The 26,633-nt window shown below is 43.4% G+C and overlaps 5 protein-coding genes and 1 long non-coding RNA gene across 9 annotated transcripts; 3 read left to right on the top strand and 3 right to left on the bottom strand.

Annotated features, from left to right (window-relative positions):
* Positions 1 to 12,606: 12,606 nt before the first annotated feature.
* LOC116803737 lies at positions 12,607 to 13,166 on the top strand. Its single transcript, XR_004363806.2, has 2 exons — positions 12,607 to 12,783; positions 12,845 to 13,166. It is a non-coding gene; the product is annotated as an uncharacterized LOC116803737 (long non-coding RNA).
* An 824-nt stretch (positions 13,167 to 13,990) lies between these two features.
* On the bottom strand, positions 13,991 to 15,003 carry LOC6574879 (uridine diphosphate glucose pyrophosphatase NUDT14). The gene is made up of 2 exons (XM_015167690.3): positions 14,535 to 15,003; positions 13,991 to 14,471 (listed from the first exon to the last, which is right to left on the bottom strand). Exons 1-2 carry the CDS (start codon positions 14,936 to 14,938, stop codon positions 14,240 to 14,242), a joined length of 636 nt encoding a protein of 211 aa, XP_015023176.1. The 5' UTR covers positions 14,939 to 15,003; the 3' UTR covers positions 13,991 to 14,239.
* Positions 15,004 to 15,083: 80 nt separating this feature from the next.
* Positions 15,084 to 15,434, bottom strand: LOC26527876 (uridine diphosphate glucose pyrophosphatase NUDT14). Its single transcript, XM_015167689.2, has one exon. It carries the CDS (start codon positions 15,432 to 15,434, stop codon positions 15,084 to 15,086), a length of 351 nt encoding a protein of 116 aa, XP_015023175.2.
* Positions 15,435 to 15,821: 387 nt separating this feature from the next.
* LOC6574878 (pyruvate dehydrogenase E1 component subunit beta, mitochondrial) lies at positions 15,822 to 18,880 on the top strand. Of its 4 annotated transcripts, none has more exons than XM_002000870.4 (6): positions 15,822 to 15,923; positions 16,005 to 16,225; positions 16,668 to 16,829; positions 17,799 to 18,210; positions 18,271 to 18,390; positions 18,458 to 18,880. In XM_002000870.4, exons 2-6 carry the CDS (start codon positions 16,034 to 16,036, stop codon positions 18,640 to 18,642), a joined length of 1,071 nt encoding a protein of 356 aa, XP_002000906.1. In that variant the 5' UTR covers positions 15,822 to 15,923; positions 16,005 to 16,033; the 3' UTR covers positions 18,643 to 18,880. The 4 variants fall into 4 exon arrangements, with proteins under 4 accessions (XP_002000906.1, XP_043864108.1, XP_032584221.1 ...); XM_044008172.1 differs by lacking the exon at positions 15,822 to 15,923 and adding an exon at positions 15,933 to 15,953; XM_032728330.2 differs by having other exon boundaries at positions 15,920 to 16,225.
* Positions 18,881 to 18,973: 93 nt separating this feature from the next.
* On the top strand, positions 18,974 to 21,101 carry LOC6574877 (beclin 1-associated autophagy-related key regulator). Its single transcript, XM_002000869.4, has 3 exons — positions 18,974 to 19,384; positions 19,486 to 20,537; positions 20,594 to 21,101. Exons 1-3 carry the CDS (start codon positions 19,098 to 19,100, stop codon positions 20,749 to 20,751), a joined length of 1,497 nt encoding a protein of 498 aa, XP_002000905.1. The 5' UTR covers positions 18,974 to 19,097; the 3' UTR covers positions 20,752 to 21,101.
* On the bottom strand, positions 21,028 to 26,492 carry LOC6574875 (yemanuclein). The gene is made up of 6 exons (XM_002000867.4): positions 25,338 to 26,492; positions 25,062 to 25,274; positions 24,142 to 25,006; positions 23,930 to 24,077; positions 23,631 to 23,870; positions 21,028 to 23,568 (listed from the first exon to the last, which is right to left on the bottom strand). The coding sequence occupies exons 1-6, from the start codon at positions 25,599 to 25,601 to the stop codon at positions 21,858 to 21,860; spliced, it is 3,441 nt and encodes a 1,146-aa protein (XP_002000903.2). The 5' UTR covers positions 25,602 to 26,492; the 3' UTR covers positions 21,028 to 21,857.
* Positions 26,493 to 26,633: the final 141 nt, after the last annotated feature.

Raw genomic sequence — 26,633 nt, 5'->3', positions numbered from 1 at the left:
CAATGCTAAATAATTCAAAGTTGCAAATGGCCAAGGAGCGACAAACTAGTTGCATACAAATATTGTTTACAAATTATTTGTATTTATTATTTCTTATTTATTTCAGCTTTTATTTTTGTAGCTTTCTTTCTATGGCAAATTAGCGCTGCTGCAATAAAATACTAAATATACACACATGTGTGAGTGTGTGTGTGTGTGGTTGTGTGTGTGCAAAAATGAAAAACAAAAGTGTAATAAATAACAAAAAGCAGGCGAGCCTCATGCAAATAGCACAACAGGCGTTGTATTAGCTACCCCCACCACCTGCCCCGTCTCCCCCTCCACCAATTCCTTGGCCAACTCTGCCTTGGGCAGCCCGGACAGCCGCTGGCCGGTCGCAGATAGTCTGGAAAATCGTTGTTATTATTTATTGCCGCCGATATTTTTATGTTTCGCCGAAGTCGTGACTTGGCCAGGTCGCAGTCGCTCTTGCCAATGGACGTCGACTGAGCCGCTCAGCCGGCTAGACAGGCAGCAATCGGTAGGTGTGTTCCTGGCCACTGAGTGCTGCTGCTGCTGCTGCAGCAGCGCTGACCAACTGCTGCAGCAGTTCTTGGAAAGCTTTCGAAGTGACGCGTTAACTACGAAGAAAACGGCTTGAATCAATCGCTGAATCGACCGGAAGTGCCTGTCGCGGCTGCCCATCAAAAAAGCTAGCACAAAAAGCAGATAGGCGAGTTAACAGCTGTGGGCCAAGACGAGAACATGCAATCAGCTTGTTAACTGCTTAAAGATGACACACTCGATCAGCTGTAGGCATGGCTCTCGATGTGTGTGTGTGTGTGTGTGTGTGTGTGTGTGTGTGTGTGTGTGTGTGTGTGTGTGTGTGTGTGTGTGTGTGTGTGTGTGTGTGTGTGTGTGTGTGTGTGTGTGTGTGTGTGTGTGTGTGTGTGTGTGTGTGTGTGTGTGTGTGTGTGTGTGTGTTGGTGGTTTAACTATTCTAATTATTCAGTTACGCTGACATTATCGTAGCTCATAAATATGCGCAGGCATGCTTCACAGCGTAGGAGGAGCAGTGGGAGGCAGTGGGGGCGTGGATACTGCATATATGTATGTACAAATGTATATCCAGGCAATGAACTTCAGTTCCTGTTGACTAATGCGTTCGATTTTAGGCAGCAAAGCTCAACTAAGTCGACTATTGAATACACTCACAAAATGGATATGCTAGTGGAATAAATTAGGGAAAAATATGTAAATATTAAATTGATTCATTTACCTATGCAGATTATTGTAACTATAAAAAATTCGCATATCAATCAAAATATTATAAAATCGCATGATATTTTTAAAAGTCTAGATGCGTGATCCCTATAGATGTATAGGCCATATAGATACTGATTAAAGTAGCTTAATTTCAGCCGTATAAAAATATATTAGCCTTTGTTACATTCCCCTTGTAATAGCCAATCGACCCTTCCCTTTCAGGGCATAGGGGAACAAGAAGAAAAAACACGCACTGTCGTTGCGACATTTTTTTTTTTTTTTTTTTTTGATGTTGTTGACGTCGTCGCTGCGACGTTTCGTTTGGTTAGTTCGATTTGCTGGACACGATCGAGACAAAGTCGCTTACTTTCGCTTGGTCATGAATATTAAAGACATTAAGTAGGAAGGAACAATAACATACGGATGAGGCACGGCTGGGCTGGGCGGGATCGGGATCGGGATCGGGACACATGACTGGCGAAACAGAACAGTGAGGCCAAGGCCCAAAAAAGCAAAAACTCAACTTGGCTGCACTTGATGCTCCTTGGCTTTATGGGCTTGTGAAAATGTTTGCGCATGTCAAAAGCATCCGGAGTAGGAGAGGGTAACTCCAACAACAACAACAACAATAGGGCAACAAGTACAAGAGCTGCAGTTGATGCCGAATGCTGGAAAGGATTTCGTGTTCAGTTTTGTCATCGCATGTTTTTCGATGCTGGCAAATGAAAACGTGAGCGTTACTTTTAGCCGTTTGCTGCTTATAAATATGCATTTCTCGATACAATATTTTCCCCCACTTCTTCGCCGTTTATTTACCTTTTTTGCCATATAATTTAAACAACGAAAAGCGAATAAACAATGCCGCAGAGTCCAAGTCGAGCCTGGCGACTGAAGTTGCAATTTTGTTGTCAACGGGCGACAGACAGTTGCCATCAAATACTTCAGAGCTGTTCACTGAATGATGCGGATGATGATGGAGTTGGCTGGCTGGCCGGCTGGCTGACTGGAGGAGGCCCATCAGCTAGTGATTCAAACTTTCAACGGGGCCGCATCGATAATGCCGCCGACTGTGTCAAGTGTCTGCTGGCCAGACGGGTTCATTGCTTTCCTTTCAGCTGTTGCAACATTTAAATCATTTACAATATGTAAAGGAAAACAGACCAAGAAGAAGAAGAAGATGAAGAATAAAATCGATGAAGAAGTTGATTGGAAATTCAAATCGTTTATATTTTACATACGATTAACAAATTCCCGATCATTAAACCCAATTGCCCGTTCTCTGTGCCTTTTCAGGCCGATTATTAATGATTTCCGTTCAATTTTTCATAGACGAATGTGGAGTGCAAGGTCATCAAAAGACGTGTTGATTACCAACAACAATAATAACAACAATAAATTAATAGCAGACGAGCCAGCAGCGAGATGGACAACCCGCGGCTAACAAAGCCCCAAAAGGTATTCCATCCATATACCCTTAACCAAAACCCCAAAATAAATGAAGCAATGCGATGCAAAGGGCATGACTAGTTGAAACATTTTGTGGCATGAGTATGAGAAACATAATCTGAAGTTGTTAAAAATACTTGTAAGTCAATCGCAACAGTGTATTAAACTGAGGTCTTAGCTTGCAGCAGCATGATCTTATCTTGCTTATACATTACAAAAGGAATCATGGTAAATAGAGGTGTTGTTGATATTTAATGTGGAATCCAGCTATAACGACTCCGCTTACAGCGTCGGTAAGGCTATTGCGACGAAAATACTGGTCCCCAGACAAGCCCAAACAAATTTATACGTTTGTTGCGTCTTCCGAGTATAACGACAATCCCTTAAGCGTCGTTATAACCGGAGTCTACTGTATTTTGTTTCTGTTTACCCTGAGAAAAGAAATTGGAAATACGTCTCGAAGATCTTAAATATATGAATTTCGTAAATAAAATCTCATTTCAATTGAACACGTAGTTAACATAAATGTACCAGATACCCAATTATCTAAACTATTTCTATTCATTCAATAGCTAAGTAGCACTATCTAGACATCAAATAATATTTTGATATTGCCAAAAGACCAAATAATATTGTAGCATATTATGTTTAAACCTAACTGAAGACTACATCAGTCTAGATTCTGGCTCTATAATATATTTTCCCCCTTGCTATGAAACCAAAAAACATTACATATATATACTTTTGGAGAAGGGAAGTCAACAGAAATTCATACAATTTTCTTTGCAGAAATACAGTAAAAATATTTCCAGTTGGTTCGGGTATATTTCAGTCAAGATTCAAAGTGTTGTTCAGCTCAGTTTGATGGATTGCGCTGTCTGTAGCTGTGTGTGTGTGTATGTTCAATCTTTATATAGACAAATCTATTTTCCATGTACAGCACACTTTACATATACAAATTTTATCTACACACACAGATAGATAGACTGAAAGAGAGAGAGCGAGAGAGAGAGATAAACCGCATTCACTTTGATTTATAACAATTTAAAAGCATTAAATTGTACTCGCAATAGATAAATTTGTCGATTCATCGAGAGTTAATTTCACAATTTATACGTTGAAAATTGTGTTTAAACAAAACGATGAACCGTTAAATATGCCAACGCCAAAGTCAATGAAATAAGTTTTGATATCTTTTTTTTCTAGGCAGCAGAGATGCGCATTTATCTGGCTTAAAAAACCGAATACAGTTGCAGCCATTAAGATACAAAGAGTTGCAAGTGGCCAAAGAGTAGTGGCAAATGTAATGCAACACTAATTGGCCGCTCATGAGGCGTCTAATGCCAAATGCCCGCAGACAATGGCCAACAGTCTGGGACAGCGAACTATGGCCAGCTACGAATGCAACTCGTTAAATATTTATGAGCAGCACGAGGTGCATGCATACCACACACATACACACACACACACAATCACACATGCATAGAGCTTCTTGTCCAGATGTGTAGCCCATAATTGTGCAGAGATTTTGATTTGGAGTCCGCTGGATGTGGCAGCCACTGCCTTGCTGTGCCTTGCGTTGCCTTGCCTTGCCAGGGGCCAAATGCAGCCTAGCTGTAAAAAGCCAAGCCACAGTTGCAGCAAGTACCTGGCCCATAGCTCTCGGCGCAACACTTGAGCGCAGGACCACAGCAGCCACAGCAGCCACTGCAGCCAGAGAGCTACGGCAGCAGCCAAAGTCGAGGCAGCAACAACCTGTTTCGTGGGAACATTGCCTACTCGGGGCCTAACTCCACCTCTGACTCCGACTGGCTGCAGCCACGTTGCCTGACCATTGTCTAACTGACTGACGGACAAACTGACTGACGGACGAATTGACGAGCTGCTCTGCTCTGCTGCTGCTGCGGCTGCGGCTGCTCATAAATGAAACCTGTTAAATGAATGAAATAAAGTTTTATTTGCTCGGCTCACAAATGTTTTGCTGGAGCATGGGCTCTCTGCTCTTCTGTTTATATGCTCGTCCGTTAGCCATAAAGAGTATATAGGCTGTGTGCACTATTCGGCTCGCGTCTAACTATCCAAGTCGACAAGTGAAATAAGCGAGAAAGTGAGACTATATTATGCTAATGCATGTATAAAGATGGAATTATTAAGATATCATCTGCGATCCATCTATAAAGGAAGTTATTGTGGTTTGTAAAAATTTAATTTCCTACATAGCGTGAGCAAGTCTTATGAAGTCAATCACACCCGACTGCAATATTTTTACTTGTTTTTCTTTAGGTGCTGCTTGGATTATGCTACAAACTGTGCTCTAAGTCCAGCCTGTGCATGCATGTGTGTGTGTGTGTGTGTGTGTGTGTGTGCTGACTATATGCTCCGGTTCTTGGACTTTGTTGGACTTTGTTGGAACGCGGCAACAACAACAACAACAGCAGCAACCTCTGCTCAACCTGTACGTAGTTTAATTTGATTTTTTCAGAGCTTGCCCAGCCCTGCCCCTTGCACACACATACACAGATTCCGCGCACGTGTGTTTGTGTGTGTGAGTGACTTGTAAATTTTGATGCTGTTCGCTGTTATTGTTTTTGTTGCTGACGGCCTGTTTTTTTTTTTTTTTGTATTTGTATTTTTATGCTGGTTTTTTGTTTACCTACAGTAGTTGTAGCTGCATGTTTTTGTTGTTGTTGTCTTTCGAGTTGGGTCCTCAAGTTGAGTTTTATTTTTAACTTAATTTCTGGCCGCTGCCTTGGCCCATGCGTAATTCATATTTTACTTAAGCCATGCCATGAAGCATAATTCGCAAAACTTTGGATCCCTGCCCTACCATATAATTTGTGGCAACAACAATTTGTGTTCCTCTTGATCGCCCGAAAAGCTAAAGCCGGCCAAGCGACTCGTCGGTGAGCGAGTGAGCCCAGCTCGTAATTGTGCTTGGCCAGGCTTTGGTCCAATAAATGCGGGCTTTACATCATTTAGAGTCAGTTGGAAGTCGTTGATTATTTCAGCTCGCAACTCGCAGCTCTCAGCTCGCTTCGCGGATTTACATTTTATTGTATATGTTTCAATTTGTGTTTATGTGCATTTCACTCTCTCACAACGCTGAACACAGCTGTTAAAAATGTTGGCTTAATTCGACAATTTAATTTGGGTTTATGCCGCTAAATACGAGCTCACAGAATCGCGGGGCCAAGGAAGAGGCCATGTGAAATGAGGAAGCTGCTTCAAATGAAGGGGGCGTGTTCGCATCTCGGATCTCGTGTATGCCGATTTTTCATTGTTGGTGAAAAAAAAATTTTTTATGGGTTTTTTTTTGTTAAAAATTGGAAAGGCATAGCGGTTATACGTAAAGGGAGGAAGTCCCGCGGGTGTTCCACACTTCCTCTAATAATAAAAAAAATAAATAAATAAATAAAAAAAAACAAGTGTAGTGCATAATATATTTGAACATTTAATTAGATTTACTCCATTACACCTAGATGCCATTTATCAAAGATTCAATCCAATATTTTTTGAAATTTATTTCAAGTTAATAAAAGTAGAAATAATCTTAATTTCAATCAAGTTAATTTCTAATTTCAAGGAAATACTTTTGCGTGAATTGTAACTTTTTCTTAAAAAATATATAATATTGTATGAAATATTCGCCAGCTGACATGGGCAGTGGTAGTTTGTCATAAGAAATTTGAAGTCCATCTATATAGACATGATCCCAGGAATACAATCAAAATAGCATTTAAATAATCATAATATATGAAAGGTGAGAAAATTCTTATTATGAAAATAGAAAATAGATCTAAGCTACTCAATGAAGCATAAAGTAATTGAATTGGATAATTGATTGTAAACATTTTCAGCACAAGGTGTAATTGAATAATATATAAATATATTAAAATTTTTACAATTTTTATGGTATTAAACTACTTTATGCTTATATAGAGGGACATAATGCAACCCTATCGTTTCACTTTGTGAACGAGCATTAAGAAATTTACATTCCAATTTAAAAGGCGTTTTAAAATTTTGTAGCGTAGCGCAACTAATTTAGGTTGAACTTTATAAATAAAGATCTTTGGCCGCTGCGTATGTTAATCAAAGCATCAAATTGTTCGCTTTAAATGTTTTACACTTTTTCTAATCAAAAATTGGGAGCTGAAACAAAAGATTAAAATTGGATTCCGTAACGTATGTTGTATGCTGCTGGTTCACAAAGAGAGCAGAGCATATTGGTGAAGCGAGAAAGTTTGGAGTTCGTGATTAGCCACGCCCGGTAGAGTCAAGGCCAATCAGAAAAAATATATTCATAATATATATCATTAATATAGACGAGTATTAGGCAGTCGCTTTCCTTTTAGGTTTATTCTTTAGGCACATTGCATTAGGGGTAGTCCCGCTGCCGGGGCGCCAAACATTTTAGTTCCACTTTGGGGGCTCAGACAAGGCCGTGATGCGTGGATAAAAAAATAAAAAATAAAATAGAAATACGAGTCTGTGGAAAAAACAATGATGATGACTAACGGGGATTCGTTTACATTCGGTTCCCATGAAAAAAAATATTTAATTTGATTGCCGTTTTTATGTCTTCATTAGCAAAATGCTACAAAAGTAATAAATTAGAGATTGCGGCTCTTCGAAAACGGTTTCTATGTGAGTTTATAAATACATATGAATATATGTATATGTATATACAGTTGCGGAAATCGGTTCGTTGCATAAAGATTAACAATTGATTAATGAATCCGTTTATTCATAATTCTGATCAGCCACAGCCACGGGCCAGCATACATACTTACAAGCTTATGTAATTGAAACATTATTCTGCGGCTACGCTCAATGCTAATTCGACTTCATAGAATTTGATTTAGAGATCATTAAGAGCGAGCGCGACCAGAACAACGACAACATGGACATAGACATGCGCTTCCTTTGCTTCTTATTGAAGATGCCTCCTTTCAGGCAAGCACACCTGTGTGCATCCCTATGTGCGCATGTGTGTGTGCGTGTCTGCACATTTGCGGCACGCAGCTCGTCAATCAATTGACCAAACCAAGTTGCAACCGGTTTGTGCTCCACTTCCATAGCACAATTTGCTTTTTTTCTTGAATTTATTCCTTTACTCTACCCTAACAAAAATGAGAGCTCGCATCGTCTGCTGTGGCCATTAATCATATATATAGATATATACATATATATACCCTTTTCTCGAAGATTACTAAATTAAACATAATCTTAAGTCATCATATATCAATACAGTCGATGTGCCGATAGCGCAGGACATCACAACGAAACATCGATAGCATCGATAATACCGCGATGAGTTATTTTGAGATGATCGATATTCGAGTGAGCTTGCTATATGTATTTGCAGCAATTGAACATGCAGCTACTTGCAAGTTCTACTTTGTATGGCACTCAAGGGTATCCTGGCCAAAGCAGCCCACGGTTGCCGACGTATATCTTGTCTTATTCGAGTCGGCCTCGGAGCTGCATCAGGTTTCTAGGTATCTAATCAGCCAAGGGTACCAAAACGCTCGGCTCTGGACATCGAGCAACGCCCTGTCCAGTGATCATTTCGTCTCACTAACAACAGGCATGAGATTGCCATACCCTAAATGGGCCCCGGGACATCCTGATAATGCGGGTGGCAACGAAAGTTGCGTTTATTGGGCGTACGTAACGGATCTTTCAAAATGAACAACTGGGTATGCCGTGAGAAAGCTAAGGTCTTGTGCCAAAATCAAAATCACGCAGCTGGGAAAATGATGCGTAATCTCTGCTTCCTGACAAGCTAATTAACAAAAATCTAACGGCTTATTCCTAATAATTGTAATTAGAAGACTTTTAGTTTTAAGGACACAGATCACAAGAGTAAAGTATTAAGCAGTCGGCTCTGCTCGACAACAACCTTGTTGTGACAGTTTTTGTTTCTTTTGCTTTTAATATGATTATCTAAGCATGTGTTGATTTTTCGTGCTCGCGCTGCGGTGCTTTTCCAACTGTCAACGGCGCACAGCCGTCGAATGATTCGCAGATTCTGTTTGACATTTTATCCGGTTTTTCATTAATGAACATGAGTGAGGGAGAGGGAGGAGAGAGAGAGAGAGCGAGAGACTGAAGGAACACACGCACTGAACGCGACAAACACGACAACACGGCTATGGTCATTTGATTTATAGCCCGAGTCTAGTCGAAGAGGCTGGGGAGGGACACGAACACTGAAAGAAATTCGGCAGTACGTTACGCTAAGTTTCAGTTGGTCATCAGAGCACCCTAATGAAGATAATTTATTATGCGATGCCGTTTAATTAAAATCAGATAACCACAGATCGTTCGCTGGCCATCAACTCCTTCCAGCAGGCTGCATACACACGTACATACATATACATACATATGTATATCCGAACGATCCATCGAGCTGTGCCTGCAGCTCAGCTCCAACTGACAAAGGCTACTCCTCCTGCGCATCCGTTGCAGCACTCCCAGACATTGACTTTGTAGCTCTGAGGAAATGCTCTGACGTTTGTTGCCTGAAGCTGATGCGGCTGTTGTTGTTGCCTTATAACAAGGGTATATCGGTTTGATGTGAAGGTCTGCAACAGGCAGGAGCAGACAGGTTTAGGCTCATTATCAATAGGGAAAAACATGAAAGTTTATTTATATTCAATTGAAGCACAAACATAAATAGTTCATTTTTGTCATTTGATCGATAAATATCGATTTTGAACATTCGTCTAGAGACATCCAATAGGACACTGGGACTATCACATACAATGAGTAGTGTATCTCAGCGTCGGCAATGCTCGGCTAGAGCACTCTTACTTCATGTTGCTCTTGTTACTGTTGTTGTTGTATGTTTGTTAATTTCCCAGGCGCAGGCCAAGAAGATTTCGCGTTAAGTTCAACAACTTGAAGGCAACAAAGTTGTTGCCGGTCAAAAACGTCGCATCGCCGGTGGCAGCTGCGACTGCCCCACAGTTTCGTCGATTGCCATGGATGATTGCGATTGGTTCCTTATCAGGATCTTGCTTGGGCCAATCTCATTTGCTTTGTTGCCCTTCGGAGGAAACTTTTTGTCTTATTTTCTTGTTGTGGTTGGTTTTAATGCTTCGCTTTATTATGGCTGCGGCCTTCATTATCGGCCTATGCAAATGATTTTTAATTGTCTGTCCGGCTAGTTAAGCTGCTGGAAATCTCTATTTAAACGACTTAATGACGGACTTAAGCATGCGGACCACACAAACATCGACTCGACCAGCCTGCGGCATGAGTCAGTGCGCTGATCATTAATATTTATTCATAAAAACGTGGCACAAAATTTGTAAGCGCCCATTTTTGGCACTTTCGCAAATTTGCATAGACAAAATGGTTGTGAGACTCTCACAGAGTTGAGCGGGGGCGCATCAAGAGGGGGCGATCAGGTGGACTAACGCTCGCACTCTGTTCATTTCACTTCACTTAGTGGGCGGGGCCTAGAGCTGTGTCTAGCGGGCACTTAAGAGAGCGGTAAGAGCTTTGGCTAAGAGCGCCATTTGCTCTTCAGCTGAAGCTGCGCTAGTTACAACGGCAAAGAGAAGAGTAGAGTAGACTTTGCCCACTCTCTGGCGCGCTCTCTCTCCTCTATCTGATGTAATTAAACTCGCTTGCAGCACAGAGATCAATCACAGGTGCACAGTTCCGCGACACAGTTTGACAGCCACTGGAAATGCAAAAGGCAAGTTTCCATGCGCGAGCCGCGACTCGTCATAAATCAAGCCAAGAGCAGAGAGTGTGAAATTCTTACCGGCCAACTTTATGTGTGTCGCGCACATTTTTAGCCATTTATGACTTAATTTCAATTATACGTATTTGGCCAAATTATTTGTTGACACTTTGGGGGCAATTAAAATGGCAACACGTGCAACATAACGCGGCCAAAGATGCAAACGCTGTGTTAATTAAAAGCAGCCAAACTAATATGTATATGGCCAAAACCAAAAGTGTTCGATTGAAGGATCGACTACAACAGGATAATAACAAAAAACTCATAAATATTTGTAAATAAATGTATAAATATTATAGTAAATTAATAATTTTTTTTTTTTTTTTTTTGTAAATATATTCTTAAAAGTCTTAATCTAAGTTATCTTTGATAAGAATAAGAATGCATATGCTGCATTGTCTTGGCTCCAACTAAAGATAATTTGCGCATTGTCAACTTGCAACTGTTTAAGCCACCTGAGCTTCGCCCCTCAGTTCAGCTCGTGGCGCACCTTGCGCTTCGCAATTGAGTGCAAGGTGCAGCAGAGATCGACTCAACTTTCGGTGGACAACGCCCCGACAGCCCTCAGCTTAGCCGGCAAACGGTGGCATCGATTTTAGAAAGTCTGCTCAAAATCGCAGCGCTTAAAACGGTAAAGCCGAAGCCTTTTCCTTTTTGCCAGCAACAGGAGCGGAAAAGCATCGCTTTTATATGTATATATATACATACATATATATATACATAACTTATTGCAGACATTTGGCCTTTTATTAATTGTTTGACGGCGCCCGTGCCCATGAAGCTGCTGCTGCTGTTGCTGCTCTCCCAGAAGCCCTCTCCACGCTGGATTTGCCTTGCTCTGTGGCAGTGTCTGGGCGTGATGAGAAATTTAATATTGGCAAACGGATAAAACCGCCAGATAATTATACATTTTGAGTGGCCCAAGCTGCAGTTGTGGCTGCAGTCTGGCTTACTGGCCACCAGTTTGCAGTGTTTTCTTTTTCCAGTTCATGATAGTATAAGATTTCATTTCATTAAAGTGCATCACGACGGACAGAGGACAGCAGACGGCCAGCTGCTGGCTGCTGGCTGCTGGCTGGAATCAATGAGCGACCGCTAACATAGTTGAGACGCTGCAGTCGTTGCCCGTTCCGGGCTATACCGCCCCAATCCGCCCGCCATGCTACTAGCCCAGCCAGCTACCAGCCGGCCAGTCGGCCAGCCGAGCAAAACCTTCCTTGCTTACTTTTCTTCTTATTGGCAGATTACGGCTGCGGGGTGGATCGCTGGTACGTACCAACTTATAATCAAATCCGATAAAAAAATTTCATTATTGCAACGGCAGCAACAACAACAGCGGCAGCAGCGCCCATAACTGTTTTGCAGGCAATCTTTGTAGTAGTCGTTGTTGTTGTTGTTATGATTGTTGCTGGCTGCACTTAATTTTCGCATGCGCACTGAGAGCTCATGATCGCGATTTGTTCGTTCCGTTCGTTTCGTTCCCTGCCGTTCCGCAGCGTACGCCATTTTGATTTTTGGTTCTCAGCCACTGCAAGTCTGGGGTCAGCAGCAAGGAATAGAAAGAAGCTTTGATTTCAAATAGTATTATCTAGTTGTTGTTGCTGCTGCCGCTGCTGCCTAGCTGCTCTAGCAACATAAATTGGGACGTGATTATGAAATAATTGCAGATCTGTTTTCGTTGCTTGTACTTGGATCTTGCGCAATGTACGGCCAAAGTTAATGCCAATCAGTCGCCAGTTGATTTAAGATCAGCTCATGACGAGAACGTGTTGAGGCAACAGCGCGATCACAACACCTTGGGGAGTTTGACACGGACAGGAGCAATGACAGGGCGACAGTTGATGCCTGACAGCCATATCAACAGCGATCGCAAAGGGAGCACACAAAAGCCAATTCAGAGGCATTACAATGTGTGTGTATACATCTTATACATTTGAGCCGGAAGTAAAATAAATCAGAAATATAGCTATTTATGTATGTACATATATATGTATGCTCTGAATGGCTAATTGAAAAGCAAGTCATTCGAGTCCGTATAAATTGTATGAAATTGTTTAACACTAAAAGAGCAGTTAGAAAATACCTTTCACATTGGCAATGAGAAATGCGCTAAAAATGGTTTTTTGGTATTTTGTACAAATCGAATTCAAATTCGAATTACGAGGCATAATAAAACCACATTCTATATGTAAGCAACAACTTATTAAAAGGAATCCTTGAACAACATGAAAATTAACAAGTGCAACTCCCACAAACAACTCAGGAGTGTGTCATGCGAATTATGCAGAGGTTCACCCGTAAATACGTTCACGTCCACAGCTACTTGAAAGACGGTTGGAGCTCAGCTACTGCTCGTTTTCTATATACACATATGCAAATTAAATATAATTTCAGCACTCGCATTGCTGTTGATTCTCTTGCTGCCGTACGTATGTCCATAATTTACATGAGGTTAACACGCAAGCAAACAGGCGGCAACAGATGCCTCAGGACTGGCCTTGATTATCTACTGTAAAATCGAATGCACGCACACACCGGCATACAGTGAGACTATAGCAACAGCAACAACAATAGCTGCAACAGGAGCAGCGAACAGCGCATCAAGTTTGTAAAGTTTAAAAAGAAATTCTATTGCAGCGTTGAATGTTGAAATATTGCCAAATCATGGCTTTGAAGTAAATAAATTTCCACGCCACCGCTCGCCGTGACCGCTGAACTTCTGACGTCGGCACTGGCAGTGGCAGGGGAAGAGGTAGGGGCTGGGGCAGAGGCAAAGGAGTAGCAGCAGCAGCAGCTAAAATGCCTGGCCGGGTATAAATAAGTAACCTGAGCCGCGCAACACGCTGCCTGACAGCCCAAAAACGGCACACGGCTTGGCTTGGCTTTGGTGGGATCGGATCGGATCGGCTGGGCAGTGACTGGGTTGCCAACTTGTTCAGATGCCGCTGCTGCAGAAGCTGCCTGCCCCTTTTGCAGATTGCAGCAGCTCGCGTGTGCGCCTGGCGGCTTTTTGATTTATTTGCGATTTATGCACTTGGCTGCTGCTGTCAGCTGGCTCGGCCATCGGCTCTCGTGAATGCTCTTCATACCCTGAGCACATTGAAGATGAATAAAGAGGGCATAATGTTTCTGTCAAATAGCTTGTAACATACAAAAAGAGGCGTGGCGTCATACCAGTATGCCTGTATATAAAATCGAACTAGGGAGAAGGCTTAGTTTTGAATCATCGATATATTTTTAGCTTTCTATAAAACCACCTCATGATCATTCAAATTTAGAGATTACATTTTGGGCTTCACAATACCCAATGTCCTAAATCGGGGAAAATTGAAAACCTCGTGAAATCTGTGTATCATTCATGCAGTAATAATTTCAATCAGTTTAGGGCAGTGTTAGGATATGAAGTGTATTGGCTAGCCGGATACGCCCTTAGGGTTCTTACTTGTTCATTTTGGCTTCCAGCTGCAGACACATTTTTGCGCATCCACTTGACCGATTTCCACTCCAAAGGACTGCATATCGTTGCTTTATACGCAAACGTAACGATAAACAAAATACCCACACATTTATTTTTCTATACATGTATGTATAAGTAAACACAGGGTAGACTCGAAAGGCATTGCAATTTGGGTACTCTACGCACATTAACTGATTCAAATGTGGATTGGAAAGCATGTGAAGTTCTCCGTATGTATATTTATCGTCTAAGGTTCAGCGCAGAGTATTATCGTTATGGAGATGTTATCAACGCAGATAACACAAATGCGTAAATAACATCTGATAAAAGATCTAGGCGTTTGCGGGAGCTTTGTTTGCAAAGAACCACAGAAGACCCATTAGGCAGCTGGGTGGGCTGTTGTTGATGGCGCCCTGCTGCACCATTTTCTTTGCCTCATCCAGTGACAGTTCCACCACCTCAATCAATTCATCTTCCACGCCGCCCCCGCTATTGACTTTATCCGCATCGGTTACTTCGCAGTAGTACATCGCTTGCTTGGCACCCGAAGAGCCAACACCAGATCTGTAAGGGCGAAAGGAGTGTGGAATGACTTTTGTTGATTGCGAAGCTCATTTATCGGCATACCTGTAGTTCATTACTTCCTCAATGCGGTCCACGGACACTTCATACCCACATTCTTCAAGCACCTCCTCACGAGCGATTTCTTTCCAGCTTTTGGACTTATCCACAATACCAGCGCACAATTCCAAGGTCACACCGATCGATGGCGGAAAGGCCTCCAAATCGACATTGTCGAAGCTACCCTCCTTACTCGCTATCACACCATGATAAACAGCCGGTCTAAATTGACGCACAAGCACAAGTTTTTGACGTGTCGTGTTGAACAATATAATCGCAACGCTGTCGTGTACTTTCAGTAGATCCCAATTTTTTTCGACGCCATTTTGCACGTAATACATGCGAAATGGTTTTACATAGGGCGAGTCAGCAGGCAGTGGACCCAACCAGATCTTCGAAATGTTTTCCATTTTAGAACAAATCAAACTGTGGGCTACAGCTGATTCCGGTGAGAAAGCAACCGACTGATGTGTTATGAAAACTTACACAAAGCTTTTTTGATATTTAATACTAAACAGTGATATGGTCACACTCAAATTTGAATTTGAACTTCATTTAAATCTTGTTGGCGAAGAACCAAAGTGTGCCTGCTATTGTGGCCGGACCGCTATTTATTTTTGTACCCTTTTTTACAAAATTTTTGGCTTCATCAATTGATAGCTCCATAACCTGAATGATCTCAGTATCAATTCCGCCACCATCAGATACTTTTTCCTCATCACAAACTTCACAGTAGTACACATTATGGGCACTGCTGGAAGTGCCAACGCCGGATCGGTATTCAAAGACATGCTCCAATTTTTCAACGGGAACATCATAGCCACATTCTTCGAAAATCTCCTCTCTAGCTATTTCCGCCAAGCTTTTATCTTTATCCACCATACCTGCACAGGACTCCAGCGTCATACCCAATTCGTACGGATATTGCATTAAATCAATGTCCTCCTTGGGTAACTCACGAAAGTTGTTTATTATTAAGCCATAATATACAGCTGGCCGGAATTGACGGACAAAAAGAAGCTTCTGTCTTGAAATATTGTACAAAACTATAGACACACTATCGTGTACTTTAAATATATCGCACATCTTTGTTTTTCCATTTTCAATGTATTGCACCTGAACCGGTACTAGCCATTTAGAAACCTCGGGCAACGGAGAGAAACAAATTTTCGTTACATTACTTAGTTGCTGCCCATGGGGAAGTTTTGCATTCGAGATATAACGCAAACCCAAAGCAGCAAGCGACTTCAGCATTCCCGATAAATAAACGTATACCTATCGATTAAAATCTTCCAGCTGTTCGTGCCGAAAAATTTTTTGTGGTGGCAGGTAAAAAGTGTTGTGTAGGAGAATAAAATATTCTGACATTCTATTGGGGCGAGAAGACGTTCGTCGGTGTGTATAAATTTGTTTTAGTTTTATTAGGTAATGCCAAAATTTTCAAAACAACCTTATTAATAAAACGCATACAAACAGTTAGAAAACGGTCAACGAAATAAGCTATAATGCTGCGTTCTAGACTCTCCAAAGTGGCCTGTGCCGCCCAGCGTGCATTCTCCACGAGTCCCAAAGCTTTGGCCGCCAAGCAAATGACCGTACGCGATGGACTAAATAGCGCCCTAGACGATGAATTAGCCCGGGATGATCGTGTTTTTTTGCTCGGCGAGGAGGTGGCACAATACGATGGCGCCTACAAGGTGAGTAAAAGATTTGACTTTGCCACTTGTAAGATGATTACGTAAACAGGCCAAGTGACAGCTAGCAATGACAGCTGTTTGGGTTAGGGGGTAGCGCGGGGTCCGTCAAACAGCAGTTGCAACGGATTTGCCTACGGCGCGGATTACAGATAACAATTTCAGAGCTCATTTTGTCCTCATTGTGCTGCGTGATTGATGAAGGTCACGCTTAGATTATGATGGCCGATAAAGCACGCATCGATAATGAACATAATCGATAAATCCTGTTTACAAGGCGTAATTTAAATTTAGTTGTATGTGCTTTCGGTGGTATACATTTTTGCGATGCAACGAAAAGATATAAATATATAAATAGATTATAATATGAAGAAAAAAAAACTAAGCTACCAATCTTGAATCTGCTGATTTACAATTAAACTAACAATTTACTAATTCTATACAGGTTTCACGTGGTCTATGGAAGAAATATGGAGACAAACGGATCATCGATACGCCAATCACAGAAATGGGTTTCGCTGGAATTGCAGTCGGTGCAGCAATGGCGGGTCTGCGTCCTATTTGCGAGTTCATGACCTTTAACTTTTCAATGCAGGCAATCGATCACGTGAGTTGCACGCACCTGTTGCATCTGATACCCCAACCGCCCACACACGAACCACAAGCAGTAGCTTAACTACTCATATTATCTCATGTATTTAACAAACTCAATTGAACTCCAACAATAATGTGCTGTTTGCCCGGCCAGCTGAATATCAATTCAAGTTTGTCACATGATCTGTAAATTCTAAACCGCCTCCACTTTAACGTAATGGGATAATATGGGTCTCAAAATCAAGTTGAGCTGCTGCTGTAGTACAATCTAACTGTCATTCGGGCATTTAGCCAAAACGATTGATTGACTAATTCCACCCATATTATCCAATTATGTGCAGGCCAATTCGCCTAAGCCCGTCAGCGACCTGAGCTTGCGCCCAGTGGTCAGGCCACAGATCATTGGTGATTTTCCACTGCACAAGAAGATCATTGAGAGTCCGCGATCCAGCCTTTTAACGGAAATCAATGACATCTTGAATAGAAATCGAGTTGGTCAAACAATCGCACCACCAGTGGACAGGAGCAAACCCGACAAAATGGAAGCAGCGCGTCTGATTGTGATTCGGCGGCGCAAGATGAAGAAGCATAAGCTAAAGAAGCTGCGCCGCAAGATGAAATTTGAGTGGGCCAAGGTGCGACAGCGTCGGGAAATGCGCAAAGAGAAGGCGTTCCAAGCCCAGCTAATGTCACAGATCAAAGAGGCAGAGAGTTTCAATGCGGAACAGTATGTAACAGAGGTATTGCGGCAGGCCAACGAGGTGCCGCTGCCACGTTACTGGAAAGGACGTCGCCTGCCAGCATTTATCATTAAGCAGAAACTAGGCATTAAGTAAACAGTTAAGAGCGAATAAATAAAATGCGAGTGTACAAACTTGAATTGATATGAACTGATCATGAATGATAAATCTGTATCCCTCACTGTCTCTCTCACTTAAGTTTATATGAGATGAATATTTAATATCCTTGCTTTTGCCTTTAGGTCATCAATTCAGCCGCCAAGACATTTTACATGTCCGCAGGAGCCGTCAACGTACCAATTGTGTTCCGTGGGCCCAATGGAGCGTCAGCTGGTGTTGCAGCGCAGCACTCTCAATGCTTTGCCGCATGGTACGCCCACTGCCCGGGATTGAAGGTCGTGTCACCCTACGACACGGAAGATGCACGCGGATTGCTCAAGGCTGCCATACGTGATCCCGATCCAGTGGTTGTCCTGGAGAACGAGCTGATGTATGGTGTTGCATTTCCGGTTGATGAAACAGTAACTGATGTCGATTTCTTGGTGCCCCTTGGAAAAGCAAAGATCATGCGGCCAGGCAAAGACATTACAATTGTGGCGCATTCCAAGGCTGTGGAAACAGCGCTACTCTCCGCCGCTGAACTAGCTAAAAAAGGCAAGCGATAAGACATAGCTTTACTGCATGTGAAAATATTCTAATTATCTTGTTTTGTAGGCATCGAAGCTGAAGTAATCAACCTGCGTTCCATACGCCCTCTAGACATGCAAACCATTTTCACTTCAGTCCGTAAAACGCATCATTTGATAACCGTGGAAAACGGCTGGCCACAACACGGTGAGTATCCATCGATATCCAGCTATCCTAATCATATATATAATTGTCTCTGTCCGTTGCTTGGCAGGTGTGGGTGCTGAGATCTGTGCTCGTTTTATGGAGGACCCGGCTTTCTTTGAACTAGACGCCCCTGTTTGGCGATGCTGCGGCGTTGATGTTCCCATGCCATACGCCAAAACTCTGGAGCTTCATGCACTGCCTCGCGAACCCGATGTGACTGCAGCTGCCCTCAAGGTGCTGGGCAAGAAATAAACAAACATATAACAAGCACACATCCGAATCAGGCTTACTAAATTATTTGTACGAAGAAAACGATGGGCTTAAGTTGTCCAAATTTATTAATGCTCGGCAAATCGAACAGTGAAATTATAAATGTTTATTAATGGGAGCGCATCGATAGTTTTGTTTCCCTGTCTAGCATATTAGTCTAATTATACTATTTGGCAATTGAAATCTCTGCAAAAAATAAAAAACAAAACTACGATTGAAAGGATGTTGAATTTATTGATAAAAATAAAATTAATTTAATTGGCGCTTTAAAGTACGAGTACCCAGCCCTGGCCGCTGCGAGCTGTTTACCAACACTGACTGCAGCCATACAATGTTACACAGCACTTCTGTTTTGACAGGAGGAAAAAGTATCAATAACAAAAACAATTATCAATGAAAAATCGACTACGCATATTAAGTGCAATGATTTGTCTGTAATGGCAAATAGCTCCAGCTCCGATGAAAGCTCCAAAGCCCCTGAGAACTTTCAATTATCAAGCGCATCAACAAATGATGACGAAGACGAGAACGAAGTCGATGTCTGCGATGGCGTTGCCTACACAAAGAAGCATCCGAAAGGCGATGTGCGCGTAAAGCCAACAGCTGGTGTCGCCTCCACAGGTCTGCGATGTCCGCTCTGCTGCAGGCAACAGCGACGACTGCATTGCAGAACTTGTGTTAAAAATGGAAACATTACTCACAGCTCTGCCTTGGAATCCGAAAGGTTGTTACTCATTTGCACAAAAAAACACATTGCACACACACACACACACATACACATAAGCATTGTATTAAACTAAATTCTTTTATTTTTAACGGTTGCAGCTTAACGGAGAAACAGCAGAAGTACATTAACCTGCAGGCGGGCCTAAAGACGTACAGCAATAGGTACGAGCACCTTATACAACAGCACAAGTGCAATGAAAATCGAATGATTGCGATACGTGCGAAGCGGGAACAGCTGCAGTTGCTGCAACAGCTGATCGGCAGCACGACGCATCGCTTGCAGACATTAAGCGAGCAGAGAGATGAGCTGCGTCAGGCAAATGCTGAGAAGCGCAAGAATCTGCCGAACTATCCCACCAAGGTGAAGATGCTGGAGGATTATGTGATCGATCGTTCGATGCGCATCGATAAACTACGCCAGCAACACATGAATCTATTGGATAGCATCAAACAAACGGCTCGCCGTGACATTCAACAGCTTGTCACCTATATATTCCCCATCTCGGAGGTGGTGTTGAAGGACGAGCAGCAGCGCAAGGTGTGCGCCGAGCGCAGCGAAGATGCCGAAACAATCGCAGCGCTGGCCGATGCCAAGAACACATCATACATTCGTGGTAAATGGGTGTTCCATGGCAGTGGCATCAGCGAGGTGCAGTACCGTATAGTGGGACCCTCGCTGCCCGCCAACGGCGACTACTCTGCCTACCTGGACTACCTGGCCGACAACAAGGAGGATGTGCCCAAGACCACGGCCAATGAGATAACGCCCAGTCGCGTTGAGGCCTACCGAATCATGGGCGCACTCACCTACACGGTGCAGCTAACGCAGCTGCTCAGCTTCTATCTGAACGTGCGGCTGCCACACAAGGTCGCCTACAGCGACTTCTGTCGCAAGATGCGCAACGAGGAGCAGTTTCTCCGAAAGGTGTGTCGCGTCAACAACAATATCATGTATCTGGCCTACTCTCAGCAGGTAAAGCTGCGCGCGCTCAATGAACAGCACACGCTCGAAAATATTTTGGCCATTTTGGATCTGGAGCGCAGCGATTTGGGACGCTACGGTCATCTGGACGTGGCCAATGCGCCGCTAATGAAATCTGTGGACTCGCTCCTCATTGGCATTGAGACGGCAACGGAATCTGAATCTGAAGGTTTGAATTTGCTTAAATATGAATTTGATAGAAAACATTAATCGATGATCTTTTAGACGAGAGCTCGTTACGCCTGGATTGGGAGGCGGTGCCCAGCGTCAGCGTGGCTCAGCCAGAACTGACAGAGTCCAATCTGATACCTGCGGTGGCACAGCAATCCACCATAGCCATGGCAGCTAATCGCCTCACCTCGATGCTACGCTGGATCAAGTGAACCAATTACCTGTCCTCGAGTGTGTCTGTTATATTTTACAAATTAGGTTAAAGGGGTCGAGCAAGTGGATGGGCGGGTGGTTGCTGTTATTTGATGGCTTGTTTAAGACGATAATCAACCATGGGGGAGCTATGTAAATACCCATTGGGATGGATATGTTAACCGTAATGTATATAAGTTATGGTCAGTTTGCTTGGGTGTCATTGATCGCTTCATTTTGATATGTATAGAGTACGAGCCTTGTGGGTGTGCACTAATTTTGAATAGAATATGCGCTCTTTGTTTTACTTTTTTATTACATAACTTATTTTTCTTTTATTTAATAAAAATTGATTCACTATAAATAACTAGATACAACTCGATTGATTCTTAACCTCTTTCAAAGTACATACTTTAAGTTGGTGGACTTGATATTCCTCAAAGAATGATAAACGAAAAATACAAAACAAATACGAAATCATCACATCGCCAGCGCGGACACACACTACACGAACACACCGAAGACGGCATACCCTTTTTTCGTACATGCCTCACTCGATTCTTGAGCATTTCCTGCATCTTCTCGTGATTGATGATTATTGGCAGTGATGCACACCCACAATATCAATTTAAAATGACTAATTCTTATGAAACCTACAAACTAAGCGTCTTAATTCTCTCCCCTCGAGGAGGTATACATATATGTATAGATCTGTAAATGTTGAACTCAGAATAGTTTAGGGAGCATGTGTGTGCTATGCATATATCTAGATGAATTTTGTGGGCAGTTGCGCCGCCTGCGCCGTGTTTGCTGTCATGTCGCTAATACCATCGACAGCGGCTGAAGGCGGGGGGGAAGGCTTCAGAAATACTTGTGGCAGTGTTTGTGGTGTTGTTGCTGTTGTTGTTGCTGTTATTGTTGTTGCAATTGGTTGAGTTGCGGCACTGGACATCTGATTAGAGGAAGCTAGCGAGCCATTCAGCAGTCCCAGCTGCACATCGTACGCATCATAACGGGCGGCAGAGGCACTCATCGAGGATAACACCAAGGCGGCGGCCACAGCCTGCTCGTGATTATAGAATGCCGACACCGACACCGATTGGGGCTGTGTGGCATTCCCCGTATGTCATTGATGCGTTGTTGGTTTCCCGGCACTCGCACCAGCACCGGCGCCCGCACCACCGCTGGTGCCAGCACCGGAGAGTAGCGAGCACGGTGACCATTTTAGTTGCTTATCGAGCGCCGATAATTCCGATAATTTCTTCATAATCTGCGGACTGCGGCTGAGATCGTAGCCAAGCGTTTCCACCGTATTGGTTGCCGCAGTAGCGCGTATTACCCCAGTTCCCATCTTGGGGGCAGTATTATTATTGTTGTACACATACATGTTTTCCAAATTGAAACCAAGCGTACCATTAACTCCATTGGGCACCGTGCCCGTCGTGCTAATCACTGACGTCGGTTTGCTCTTCTGGCTGGCCTTCGACTTGGGCTTCGTTTTATTGGGGAGAATCTGCTTCACCACCGCCGGATAGACGCCCACAATCTCCACACCGTCCGACTCGCTGCTGCTCTCGCATCGCACCACAGCTGGAGGCACTGGCGGCTGCTCCTTCGACACGGGAACGGACTGCCATTTATTGGCCGCCAGTTGCTGTGATGTCTGCAAGATATCGCTGGGACTCTTATAGTCGTCCAAGTTGATGATGTGGGGCACGGGGCGTGATGTCATGATTGATGCTGTGGAATGTGCTGCAGTCTGTGGCAGACTGTTTATAGGAGCGCCGACACTAACCGCCGTTGGGTTCATCGATGCGGCTGATATTAGGTTGTAGATGCTGTGATCCGTCTTAGTGGGCGAGGCCAGCTCCAGCATGCTAGCTGCTGCGGCCACAACAGCTGCATTCAATGCCGCTGCCTGTGCCGATGTGCTCGGCTGCGACATTAGCGTGTCCAACTGTGTCATCTGTGATTGGGCCTGTGGCTGTGGCTGTTGTGGCAGTGGCGAGATTTGCTGTTTCTTCTTCTTGGGCGGCTTGCTGCCTTGCTTCGATTGTGTTGTGCCGCCCAAGGCAGGAGTTTCCAGCTTGCGCTTCAGACTGCTCGAGGAGGCACTTTTAACGGAATCTGTATCAGAATTGCCACACGAGCGACTCTGTGGGGCGATGACTGTGAGGTCCTCGAATTGCTTCAGGTAATTGTTGACAGCTGGCAGCGACATCGTCTCAATGTTAGTTGGAGGCATCGGCAAGGCGCTGCTTACTTGCGACATTTGTGCAAGGGTTGCCGCCAATTGCTTTTGGAATTTGATTTTGGGCGGCTTTGCGCTTGGCTTTGGCTGCGTCGTCGCAACATTGCTGCTGGGTGGCAATTCAAGTTTACGCTTGACACTATTGGATGAGGCACTTGTAGCTGAATCCGTATCGGAATTGGCACGCGACCGACTCTGTTCGGCCACCGTCAGATCATCGACTTGCTTCAGGTAATTGTTGGTTGTGGTTGTTTGTATTGTGGATGTGGTGACTGCGGTGGTTGTGGCTGTGCCTAGTGATTGTTTCTTCGCTTTCTCTTTAAGCTTTTTGCTGGCATTCTTATGCCGCTCAATCTCGCGCTGCAAATCCTCGTAACGCATCCAGCCAGTTGCCCAAACATCCACTATTTTGTCTTTCAGGTAGCCGTTGATGAACTGCTCCAGTGAATCCTTTCGTTTGCCCAGCACTGCGTAAGATGTCCAGCGCGCTTGGTATACCTCATAGAGCCTTTCGCGCAACTCATTTGTCCACTGAAACTTTTTCCGTGGCATCTTTGGCGGATGCTCTGCGTTAACATCTGCCGCACTAAAAGTTACAAATATGGTTAAAAACTAATTCATTGGTTAAAAGTTCAACTTTTATCTTACGCCAATTCCGCAAATTTATGAAGTTCGATCTCATAATTGGCGATTGCTTTGGGCATCACCTCGGCGACCGCCTTGCGTAGTCGCTCCAAGGCGTTTGTCGTCTTATTCTTCTCCTCCTTGGCGCGCAGCGCCTTGGCCTTGCGCAGTATAAAATATTTTGGCAATTGAAGCTGGTATTCCAGATGTGCAAACACCATATTTCGCTCATTGCGCTCTGTGCACAGCAGCGCCTCGTAAATTCTACAAAATAATTTATTAATTAAATAAATTAAATTGATTAACTTGCCGGTAAAGCTTACTTGAGTAAAAGCGTCGTAAGCTTGCCATCAAAGTAAAATCTTTTGCCACACAATTCTCTGCTTCTAACCAGTTCCTTGAAGCTGTTGATGTTGACAAGGATCTCTCTATCGAGTGTTGCGGGTAGAATCGTATCTGCCGATCGTAGATCTAAATGAAATTCAAACATTAAATGTGAGCAAGAGATTAAATATTTTCCACGCTGATCACTTACTTTCATTAACATCCTTGCTCTTGGGCAACTTATCCGATTTCCCTTGCTCACTTGCTGAATCGGTGTCATCGTTGTCGCTACTGGAATCAATAATAGTCGTCGTGATGCACTTCACTTCGCCGTTTACAGCGTTCTTCGAGGGACCATCGAGCTGGCCTTGAGATTTTAGGAAGCTATCGCGTTTCGCCTTTAGCATATCCTTGACAGTTGTTGTCTTGACCACTTTCTTGAGGGCCTGTGCCTGCGCCTGCGCCTGCCGCTCATCCGTGTCGGAATTGTCTATGGTAATCGGACGCGGTGAATTTGAGGAAGAGGACGGCACAGATTTCAGCTTGCTGCTTGGCTTCTTTGCATTGGCACTGTGGATCTTCTGCTTGGAAGCGGAACTGGATTTCGGACGTTTTAAATCGCATTGCTTGAACTTCTTTTTGGCGCTGTTAGACGTGCCGTTGGTGTCTTCATCGAGACTTTCGCTTTCGCTGTCAGAGCCCTCAATGCTCTCGCTGTCGTCTGAATCCGAATCATCGTCGTCATCATCGTCATCCTCATCATCTTCATCATCATCATCATCATCGTCGTCATCATCTTCGTCCTCACCATTATCAGCATTATTATTATTATTGTTAATCTTATTATTCGTAACTTGTTTCTGTTCAATATCACTTGAGGAATCTGATGATGATTCAGTAGATTCATCCGAGCTGCTGGACACAACTCGTTTGCGCGATCGCTCCGGCATTTTGATAATGGCATCGGTGCGACGTGTACTGGATTTTTTGTTTAGATTCTTAAATTCCAAGGCGCCGCAGTTAATATAAAAACCACCCTCAAGTGTTTCCACTTCTTCAGGCAAAATTTCATCGTACTGCAAAGATATTGTATTAAAATCTCCTTTATCTTTGTGGAAATTATAAGCTTACCGCCTCGGTATTATCTATAAAGGAATCCGACTCGTCGTAACCCATTCCAATGTCATAAAATTCTTCCTTCTTACGCCTGCTGCGGCCCCTGGCATAGGCATTTCCATATTTGGCCTCCAGCTCCTTGGCAATGCGTGCCACATCATCATCGTTATCGGCAAAAGGATCTGTTCTGCCATTATTGGCTTTCTCTTTCAGCATTTTGGCTTTTTTCTGAAACGGATTGCAATAAATAAGAAATCACAAGCACCAAATGGGTGGCTAGAATATACTTACCTTCTCCAAGTAGAGCAGCTTTGAATAGTTGAACTCGGGATACCTGTTTGAGTCCGTCTCGAACATTTCCAGTTCCAGTCGAACGCTTTTGGTTGCCGATTTACTGCTCTTGCTTGCCTGCATTGCGTCCGGATCCAAGAAGTCACCGAAACGCGAGAACGTCGGCGGCATTGAACTGAAGCCAGCTTCATTGCTATTAGTTATGCTCCTCTGCGTGCTGATTGTGGTGAGGGACACACGTTTGTGCTCGCCCAGCTTCGACATTGCCACCGCCGCAGCCCCCCAATTGTGAGGCTGAATTCAAAACGCAATGCAAACAAACAATAAAATTGAACAAAAAAAAAAAAAACAAAAAACTATCGACACACGCGTAACAAAAATTCGGACGAGAACCGTTATAGTTGCCTTCCCGCCCTTTTGCTAAGCTGCACGCCGCGTGTTTTGTGTGCCAAACAAAAACAATGTCAGCAGCAGCAAAAACAACAAGAACGGTAACAGCAAAAACGAAGGCGATGTCGGGCCCCACCTCCTGTTGGTTGTCAGCGATGTCTGCTTCTGCTTCTGTTTCTACTTCAGCCCGTGCACGTACACCACCAGCGCGACAAATACTGCTAGCTCTTGGCCTGTTTTCACTTTTATGTTTTGCAATTTAGAAATGTGTGCAGAAACTGGTATAAACAAAAACAAATCCGATGATTCGGCGTTTATATTTACTGTACACACTCTTTATTGAGCGTATCGAAATTGTCCGCTCTACGTTGCACTCGCGGCAGCCGAGAAAATAATTTGTCACTTTTGTGCAATTGACAATAAATTTGTAGTTTTGGCGTCCAGCCGGCGGAAACAACACAAAGGCTTTCGCCAAACACACATATAATCATCGACCCTTATAGCTAATGGCCAGTTTGAGAGTGTTAAATGTAATTCAAGCGTTGGCTTTTTGCGAAATTACGAACAATTCTTAATTTGTTTTCGTTTCAATCAAATCTTGTGCCGTCTTCAACGCTAAACATTTTCACTGCACTCATGCCGCCGACCCCGCAATTAATTAATTGAGCGCTTACCAGCACTGGCCGCAGAATTGCAATATGGCTATCTCGCTCTTGTTGGACTTACACTTGGCGCCCGAAACTGTTGCGCAGCTACATTTATTGAAAATTGTTTTATTAGAATATGAAAACTCACTTAATGTCAAAAACAAAAAATATATATATATATAATTTCAGCTTGTTTTAAAATCCAATGCACGCCCAATTATGAATGTAGGTTTTCTTGCATTTAAAATGTAAGAATAAG

This window comes from Drosophila mojavensis, unplaced genomic scaffold, assembly GCF_018153725.1.
Source record: "Drosophila mojavensis isolate 15081-1352.22 unplaced genomic scaffold, ASM1815372v1 contig_231, whole genome shotgun sequence".
In the NCBI taxonomy this organism is placed as follows: Eukaryota; Metazoa; Arthropoda; class Insecta; order Diptera; family Drosophilidae; genus Drosophila; species Drosophila mojavensis.
This window is presented reverse-complemented; position numbering and strand designations above follow the sequence as displayed.